Raw genomic sequence first — 9,797 nt, 5'->3', positions numbered from 1 at the left:
AGGGTGAGATAGTATTTTAGGTCTTGCAAACTACATAATATGGTCTCTGTCATAGATTACTGTTTTTTTGCTCATCTGTCTACTCTGTTTACAACTCTTTCAATGTGTAGACACTGTTCTGAGCTCACAGATCATAGAAAAACAGGTGGGGGCCTCCAATGGCAAGTTTAGACATTTCCAGGTATACTCGAGGCCTTTCAGTAATGGACATCGCGCTATTTTCCAACAAGGCTCGTCTGCTAATTGGACTCGTCTAAAACTTCATCACATTGAGCCAAATGTTCGGACGCCTGAGTGGCTCAGTTGGTTAAGCATCTGCCTTCAGCTCAGGTCATGATCCCGGAGTCCCGGGATCAAGTCCTGCATTGGGCTCCCTGCTCAGCGGAGAGTCTGCTTCTCCCTCTGCTCCTTACCCCACTTGGGCTCTCTCTCAAATAAAGAAATAAAAATCTTTAAAACAAAGACAACAACAAAAAACACTGAGCCAAATGTTCTTTTCCTTTAATTCCCACTTGTGCCTACTTCTGACCTCTAAAGTTGGCAAGCTCTTCTTTCTCAGAGCCTTTGAAATAGATGAAGCCTTCTTTAGGGAATCAGTAAATTAATTTCCTCCTAACTGGATATGCAATGGTTTTGAGACTCATGGCATTTCTAGAACATGGGCTCCAGACCTGACACGGGACCAGAAACTTATTGCAGCCACTGTGCACTCAGTTGGACCGTTATGTAACCTCGTTTGGACAGAATATCGGTAAGAATGCCACCTACCTATGCTTACCGTCAGTGTTTTCTTTTTTGTTTTGGCTGCTCTGTCATCTGGAGTTTGTGGTAATCTCTATCAAAAAACCGTCAACATTTATTTTTAATAGAAGTTCAGATTTCCAGAATGAATTACAGTCTAAGGATGTAGGCAGGGCTCGAAAGTCATTGCATGAGTGAATGCCAGGGAATTTCTTTGGCTTTCTGTGAGGTGAGCATAGACTCCTTCTGAGGGACCCATGTCTTTTAGGATGTGGCATGAGCATCCGCCCCTTTGGGGTGAGGCAAGGAACGCTCCCTTTAGGTGTGAATCGCAAAGGGGGTGGGGTGCCTGCCTCTCAGTGCTGATCTGGATCTCTGTGTCTTCCAAAGGGGACCCCATCACCAAGACAAGCTTGTGGAACAGACCAAATGGTTCTTCTCTCGTACATGCTAATGAATTATTTATACCCAAGGAGACACTTTCAGGAAATGTGCAATCTGCTGGTGCTCTCCCAACAGGGGCCTCATTTTGGCATCTTTCTCTGGTCTCTGATAGCAGGCGAATGGAGGCTGAAACCAGACAGAAGTTCGGAGGGGTGGGTGGGAGTAATGAGGGAAGCAACTTATGTGTTTATCAGGGAAAGTCACTATATTTAAAGACCATATCTTTTGCTCGGCATTGTGAAGTATGTTTGAATGTTATCTGTGTGAAATATAAGGTTTTTAGACATCCTTTTTTTTTTTTTTTTTAATAATCCCCTTTTCATGGACGAGAGCCCTAAAAGCTACTTAGAAGTTCCCATCCTGTTTTGCAAACTAAACTGTGAGTGACATATGAACTGGGTATCTAATCTGCTCCCTAAGGAATTCTAGTATCTTCCCAGGCTGTCGGAATGCTGCATTTTCTTTACTGCTGTTTATTGTGGAAAGGGGATCATGGAATCTAAGGAGAACATCAGCTTTCACGGCCTCATGGAAAGGACCCTGCCAAGTTTCCTTGTTAAGTTTTACCTTCGAACCCACCAGATACATCAGGTCGCCCCTCAACACGGTGCTGGCACTGAAAGGAATTGATTCCAGGAGGCTGGACTGCATTCTGCCACTAAATCATTCCACAGTGGCCTGGGGGCCCCAGAAAAGGGTACGCTTCTAGCTCCCTTCCCCACCCCCCTACTTCTCGTATGCTGAAACCTTTATGAAAGCAGACAAAACCTTCATGCCACGGAGCTGCCTGAGGACACGGGATAGCCAAGCACACGGAAAGGCCACCATGTTTGAAAAAGAATTAGAATAATGGGTCTTTAAATAAATGTTCTCGTGTTGCCGTCCAAAGGGATAAGAGGCTCATATTTTGAGGAGGAGCTACTCAGGCAGGCAAGGGGAAAGTATTTTCTTTTTTAAACTGGATTTTTAAATCATTTGGGATCTAAAGTCTTGATTATTCTGAAAACATACTGGACATGTCCCCATAGGGGCAAGTGGTAGTTTTCACCCAGGTCTGGACAGATTGTTTCTTTAGGTAGAAAGCACTCGGTCTGCATCTAGGTCACTGGTTTCAGTTGCTGTCACTGCCAGCTCCCCGTCATTCCCAGAGTCGAGCAGCGTTCACTCTGTTGTTCTCATTACGCAGAGCACAGGTCCTTTGGACACTTCCAAAAGACGTTCATTAACAGCACCTTTGCCCCAAAAAGTCCCACACGCATTTATCTAGTGAACAAGTACAAATGTAGCCACTTTAATCAATGTTCTTGCAGACAAGTGAGGATATGTATATGCCTATATACATATATATATCAAAATTGAGAATTTACAAATATAATTTGATACATTTGGTCTAGCAGTGGGTACACCCACGGGATAAATCTTAAGTAGGATATATTTCCTTTGGTGGTGTTTTTAGTAACTCAGTTCTACTGCACAGTGAGATACCTGAAGCTTAAATTCGGCTACTTTTAGAAGAGTCCAGTGAGAAAAGAGAAAGCGTGTAGCATTCCATGAAGCAAGTCCAGCATGTTTATGCTGTTCCCTGGAGACACTGACATGTCTGAATTTTGTGCCTATAAAGTGTGAAGACTGCAGTGAGTCAGTGGGCATCCCCTGTAGCTCTGTGTTTCTGCTGTCTCTGGCAGGTGCTATTATAATCAAAACATGTGGAGAAGCAAAGTTAACAGCAACATTGAATTCTGTGTGTAGTCGAGGCCAAGAAGTAGGACCGCGTTCCAGACCAGAGATGCCTGAGATGTCCAGTGTCCATCACGTGGCCTTGCCGGCACCCAGGGTCGATGGGGCTTGGGACACTATCTTTTCCTGCTCACAGTCCCTAGTGCAAGTTAGTCAAGGCGGCCGGACGGGTGAGCTCTCAGCATGATCTTCCCGTGGTTACCACTTCCCTGGAATGGAGACCCCACACTCATACCAGCCCACGTAGTAGTAGGGGGTTCCAAAACCAATGTTGCCGAAGCTGACCGGCTCCTGGCGATACTGGCGGAAGTAGCCTAGAAGGGTAAATGGAAAGGGAGGGAAAGAAAATGCATCTGTGATATTGTGATTGATAATAAGAAATCTATATTTGGTCTTTATCCCTGTTCCTGGCACACAACTCCTAAAACCCTAGGATTTTCTAAGTGATAAGAGTGGTAAAAGTATCTCAATATTCCTAACATACCTGGGTTTATGATGATGGGATTACTTTCAGGAAGCATCTATGGATGGAACTACTCACCAGAGAGGCCCGCCATGGGATTAGAGGGTGAGACTTTCAGTCCTACCTACTGGCCTCTGCAGAGGGGAAAGGGGCTGGAGATTGAGTTCAATCATGAAGGGACAATGATTTATTCAATCACGCCTCCACAAAGACCCAAAAGAACCAGGTTCTGAAAGTTCTGGGCTGGTGAACATATGCAGATGCTGGGAGGGTGGCGCTCCCAGAGAGGACACGGACATTCTGTGTCCTTTCCCCACACTGTGCCCTATGCATCTCTTCCATCCGGCATCCCCCAAATTGTATACTTTTATAATAAACTGGTAGGTAGCCTAGTGAGTAAAATGTTTCTCTGAGTCCTGTGAGCTGCTCTTGCAAATCAATCAAGCCCAAGAAGGGGGCAGTAGGAACCTCCAATATGTAGCCAAGAGGTCAGATGCTCAGATGGCACTCTGGACTTGTGACGGGCACTTGAAGTTGGTCGGGGGAGGGTGTCAGTCTTGTGGGACTGAGCCCTTAACCTGTGCGATCTGACGCCACCTCTGGGTACATTGTGTCAGAACAGACTTCAATTGTAGGACACCCAGCTGGTGTCCAAGAATTGCTACTGGTGTGGGGGGAAAACCCACACTTGGAACTGGTGTTACAATTGTAGCATCAAAAGCACTCAAACCAACAGAAAAAATTCTCATCCCTAGAACCTCCATTCAGACGGAAGACCTCTGATAAACTGTTCTTACGACAAACGTTACTTCCAAATAAGCACGACCATTTTTATGTGCGGGGGTCACAATAATCCCTGGGGTTTATCCCAGGCATGATTCGGGGGGATAACCCAGTCCCCACACGTGTATGACACAGATGGGAAAGCGTGTTCATTAGTGCCCTAATTCTCTCTCTCCACCAAAGAAAACCACTGGAGCCACTCGCTAGGGAGACTCCCTGCAGGGCAAAGAACTGTCAGAAAGACCCCCACCTGCTCCTCACAGCACTTACGGCCTTGCGAGTCACCTAGAACCTCAAGCCTCCTGGTTTAATTCTTGAAGTCTGTGGTAGGCTTTTAGATCCTTCCGGGAAATCTCTCAAAGGAAAGAATGCTAGAGCATTTTTGAGCAGGTCTCCCTTAAAGTAAAAGGGAGGCCCCAACCTGTTCAAAAAAAGTTTTTGGCAACTCCTCTCTGGCCCTGTTTACTCTTGCCAGACGGAAGGATACACGCCATCCTATCAGTGAGCATGCTGACTAGGCAGCACCTCTGCTCAGAACCAAAACCACAGTCACAAAACACAGCAAAATATAAATCATGCATAGTAACCTTGGGTCAATGCAAGATCCTGAAAAAATTAAGAAATGTGGTATATTTGGTATACTGATTGTGATGGTTAGTTTTATGTGTCAATGGGGCTAGGCTATGGTACCCAGATATTTGGTCAAATATTATTCTAGATGTTTCTGAAAAATATTTTTAGATGAGATTAACCTTTAAATCACCACACTTTGAGTAGAGTAAGCTACTCTCTATAATGTGGGTGGGCCTCATCCAATCAGTTGAAGGACCTCATAGGAAAAGATTACCCTCCCTGACAAAGTGGGCATTCTGCCAGTAGACTGCCTTCAGACTCAAATTGCAACCCGGACTCTTCCTTGGGTCTCCAGCTTACTGGCCTGCTCTGCAGATTTTGGACTTGCCCGCCTCTATAATCATATGAGCCAACTCCTTAAGACACCTCTCTCTCAATCTCTCTTTCTCTCTGGTTCTGTTTTTCTGGAGAACTCTGACTAATACAATTACTTTTCTGTTCTATTTTACTCTACCTTAATTCTTTGAAAATAGGTAATCTGTGTTTACCAGCCTATGTTAATTTTTTTCCAAATTAAAAAAGTTGATAGGACATCTCATGTCTTGATATTGCCAGATCACTAGGAGTTGAGTGCATAATGGAAACAGTGTTGGACTTCATTCAGTTGTTCTGTTTATTTTTTTGTTCTGGCAGTTGAGGGAGTTAGTAGCATACTGCAAGTTGTTAACCTTTGAGATTAATGTATATGTTGTCACCCTGTGATACCATCATGAACTAGTTGTTATGTTACCTCCTAAAGTATATGATAAGCTATGGTTGGTTTGTATGTTTGTTTACCTTTCCTTCTCTGCACCCATGTTCACATTGTCCTCTGCCCAAAAGACTCTATCCTCTGCATGTCTAGGTTTCTTAATGACTCAGCCCAGACTCCACTTCTTTCTTGACAGCCTCAAGTAGCCTGTCTTCCTCGAACTCAGATAGTGACTACAATCTGCACAATTACCTAACAATAGGACAACTATGTGACATAACTCCTATCATTATCTATACTTTAAGTTGTTCACTCCCAGTTACCTTTCACATATCTATTTTCTCTTCCCAGTAATGGAGCAGAGAAGAGATTTTTCTGAGTGTAAGGACAAGGTCTTATATTCCTTTGTATCCCTGCCTCTCCTAGGTTCACACAATTCCAGCACATGGTTGGAATATTTTGTTGGTTCCTTATTTATATGATCCAAAATGCTGCCAACAATTATCTTTAAAAGATAAACAAAGGGGAGAGCTATAGTGACTTCCTCCTTTTATTAGCTCTCCTCTCCCAACCCTCAGGGTAGTATGATCAGGCCTTTGTTTGAATTACCTTGAATGGTAGGGAGAGCTTCTACATAGGACTGAGGCCCTGTTCTTCCATCAAGGTGTGAATCCACAAACTGGCAATGATCTTCACCTCTTCCCCAGCTGTCCCCAATGCTGTAGAATGAGTCTGCATAAGGGAATATCATGGGTTAGTGACTGGTCAAAAATGTACACCTGTTTTAAGATTTTGCACAAGCTTTGGAGACCATTCGAACTGGGTACTTAAACTTGGTGTGTCATACTTTCCATGTTGAAAAAATAGTGATAATGGCACCAACGTCAAAGTATTGTAAGAATTCAGCAAGATCATGTATGCTAAATACTTAACGAGTCCTCAATAAATGGAAACTATTAATATTATAGGCAGTTTCAACTTATAAGTGGTAGGCCTTTTTACTCCTTGGTTTTATTTATTTTATTTATTTATTTTAAAGATTTTATTTATTTGACAGAGAGAGAGAGACAGCGAGAGCAGGAGCACAAGCAGGGGGAGTGGGAGAGGGAGAAGCAGGCTTTCCACCGAGCAGGGAGCCTATGTGGGGCTCAATCCTGGGATCGTGACCTGAGCCGAAGGCAGATGCTTAACGACTGAGCCACCCAGGCGCCCCTACTCCTTGGTTTTAAAAAAGGGATAGTTGAAACTATGATAGGAATATATTATGAAATAATTACAAAAGGCATGAAGATCTGTAAAAAATAGAAGAACCTATTTTCATACATAACTAGAAGTAGGGTGTGTTGTCAGTGCATGAGCTGCTGTCCATGGTCCTGAACCACAGCTGCACAGTAGGGCAGTTGTTTCTTTTTTTTTTTTTAAGATTTTTTTTTATTTATTCATTTGAGACAAAGAGACACAGAGAGAGAGAGAGAGAGAGAGAGACAGAGAGAGAACATGAGCAGGGAGAAAGGGAGAGGGAGAAGCAAGCTCCCCGCTGAGCCAGGAGCCTGATGTGGGGCTTGATCCCAGGACCCTGGGATCATGACCTGGGCCGAAGGCAGACGCTTAACCATCTGAGCCACCCAGGTGCCCCGGGCAGTTGTTTCTATCGTCCCTGGGACACTGGAGCTGGCTGTGTAATTTCTGCCAGGAGTTCTGATGCAGGGGAGCGCAAGCTCAATAATAGGAGAGGAAAGAAAGAGCAGAAACAGACAGTAGGTGTTGGGAGAGGCATATACACTGAGAAACTGCCAGAGTGGAGAATGGTAGGAAAGAATTTGTTTTGACATTGTCTTTAAATGATCACCACTGGGAAGAAAAAAAAAACCTATAGCAGCTGAGGAAAAGTTTTAAAAATGTATGTACTAAAAAATTAAAAGTGTGCAAGTTTAAAAATAAAAAACAGATTTGTGTAGGTGGCAGAATCAAAGCCAGCTGGGTAGAAACGGCGTTTTGAAATGTTAGTAGTTCAAGATGCTTGTGGTATTCTTTGTTTCAATCCCCTGCCATAATGAAAACAATGTAATTTTTATTCAGACACAGAACAAGTAATACTGAGGTATGTTTCACCATCTAAAGTTTTTTCTTCATTAAGGTATGGCAATGGCAAGGACGGGAGTGGGGGGGGGGGGTCCTTGGTGCTTCTAGCTTACACTCATACCTAATATTATTGAATTAATGGCAAAGAAAATTGGCCCTTACATTTCTAACAGAATTTTGGGCCTCGTTTCTAAAATGTAGTGGATTTCTGGGGCGCCTGGGTGGCTCAGTCGTTAAGCATCTGCCTTTGGCTCAGGTCATGATCCCAGGGTCCTGGGATCGAGCCCCGCATCGGGCTCCCTGCTCGGCAGGAGGCCTGCTTCTCCCTCTCTCACTCCCCCTGCTTGTGTTCCCTCTCTCGCTGTGTCTCTGTCAAATAAATAAATAAAATCTTTAAAAAAATAAAATAAAATGTAGTGGATTTTAAAAAATTATAGATATGTATTTCTGGGTGTCAAAGTAAAAACTAGTAACTCCAAAGTAGAGCCTGAAAAACTGATTTGTGTTCAAGCCACAGTGAGATATGATGGGTCCACAGCTCAAATACATTCTGATGCACCTGCTATGTCAAGTTAGTACCTGGTAAAATATGTCAAGTTAGTACCTGATAAATGTCAAATTAGTACCTGATAAAATAAAAAATTTCCATACCTTCTCATACCACACCATTCTCAAAGACCTACCTTTCAGATTGTCACTAAGGTAGATCTTATACCGCAGTGAATTACAAAGAACAACTCCCACGAATTTTCTATACCACGTCCGCTTCACATACTGCCGGCCATGGCAGTCAGTGTAGCTAGGGTCATGTTTGAAAGCAAATGGGATCCAGATGGGCTCACCACCTTGACAACACAAGACACACTCTCTCAACCATGGGATTCCACGATGTTTATTCTCACCCAAAGTATCAGAGAATTTGACTTATTCATTGGCCCTTTCCCTCCTCTCAGGGCTTTTCCCACCTCCCCAGTGGGCACTCTCTCTCTCATTCCCCTTCTTTCTTGGCACCGAAGTACAACTGAGGAGCTCCTTTTACCTGAACATATTTAAAGTATGTGCATTTCTATAAGGGATTCCTGAAGTAAGAAAAAGCCTTCAAACTTCAAGGAAAATGAGTTATAATGGCATTTTTGATCTTTTGGGATATGCTATCCTACCTGCCCCCTCCAGAAGTCCCTCAGCATAGACTCTCACTGTTCTCATCCCTCCCAAAACCTGTCTTGAACTTAAGAAATAGGGCTTTCACAATTTGTTTGAAAACAAAGTAAAAATTTGTTGTACATTTAATGCATTTTGCTACCTTTTCAGCCATTTAAAATATTTAAAGGGATTAAGTAAATAAAGTTATCTATTTTATAGATATTGGCCACCCCATAATGTTTTCTTTTACAGATATTGGCTGCTAGGGTCCTATAAAAAAAAATTTCCAGACCATTCTTTTCCCTAGATCAGGATAAAGGGGGCAAGGAAACCAAAGAAGTTATCAGAAAATCATAAAATGCAAAAATGGTCTAGGATTTCTACTTGTGAGCAATCATAGCAATCTCATATTCACTATCCAACTTGATTACTAGAATGTCAAGTTTGTCAAGAAGAGAAACTTACCTGGTGGCCTCACAACAAGCAGAGGATTGTCTGTAAAATGAGAAAGAAATAATTGACTTCACTATCCTATTTCACAACCATGCAATTGTTGAAATGTTTATCGTGGCAGAGAGAGCTAACCAATGAGCTCCCTGGAATAGATACAAACATAGTTTATTCAAGCAATGCCAAAGTTTTCCTTAGTTTTTATTTTCTAAGCATTTCCTTTTGAAAAATATCCTTTTCTAGCTAAACTGCCTTGATATTTGTACAGAAATTGTGGGTCAATATAGTAAGACTTTGATTTGGGGTATGACAGAATAATTCAATACTCGTCATTTTTAAAAGATGTGTCTATCTTGAGAAAACAGTTTGGTGGTTTCTTAAAAAGGTAAACATATACCTACTCTATGATCTATCCATTCTACTCCTAAGTATTTACCCATGAGGCATTAAAACACATGTCCATGCAAACACTTATACATGAATGTTCATAGCAGTTTTATTTGTCATAGCCAAAAAGTAGAAGCAGCTCAAATGTCTATGAATAACTGAATGGGTAAGTTATGGCACAGTCATCTGATGAAATACTGCTAAGTACAAAAGATGGATGGATCTCAAAATGATTTTGCTGAG

General features: G+C 42.5%; 1 protein-coding gene across 2 annotated transcripts in view; it reads right to left on the bottom strand.

The window, feature by feature from the left end:
- Positions 1 to 2,447: 2,447 nt before the first annotated feature.
- The window catches only part of LOC118001969 (fibronectin type III domain-containing protein 1-like), a 98,610-nt gene continuing 91,260 nt past the window's right edge, over positions 2,448 to 9,797 (bottom strand). For both annotated transcript variants that reach the window (XM_034992182.1, XM_034992181.1), the window contains 4 exons: positions 9,183 to 9,212; positions 8,258 to 8,419; positions 6,102 to 6,224; positions 2,448 to 3,236 (listed from right to left, as the gene is read on the bottom strand). In XM_034992182.1, coding sequence (XP_034848073.1) covers positions 3,121 to 3,236; positions 6,102 to 6,224; positions 8,258 to 8,419; positions 9,183 to 9,212 — 431 coding nt within the window. In that variant the 3' untranslated portion in view covers positions 2,448 to 3,120. The remainder of the gene's footprint in view (positions 3,237 to 6,101; positions 6,225 to 8,257; positions 8,420 to 9,182; positions 9,213 to 9,797) is intronic.

The sequence above is a fragment of the Mirounga leonina genome, unplaced genomic scaffold, assembly GCF_011800145.1.
Source record: "Mirounga leonina isolate KUSES-001 unplaced genomic scaffold, KU_Mleo_1.0 Mir_55, whole genome shotgun sequence".
NCBI classification, from domain to species: domain Eukaryota; kingdom Metazoa; phylum Chordata; class Mammalia; order Carnivora; family Phocidae; genus Mirounga; species Mirounga leonina.
The sequence above is the reverse complement of the archived record's forward strand: the minus strand, read 5'-3'. Positions and strand labels throughout refer to the sequence as shown.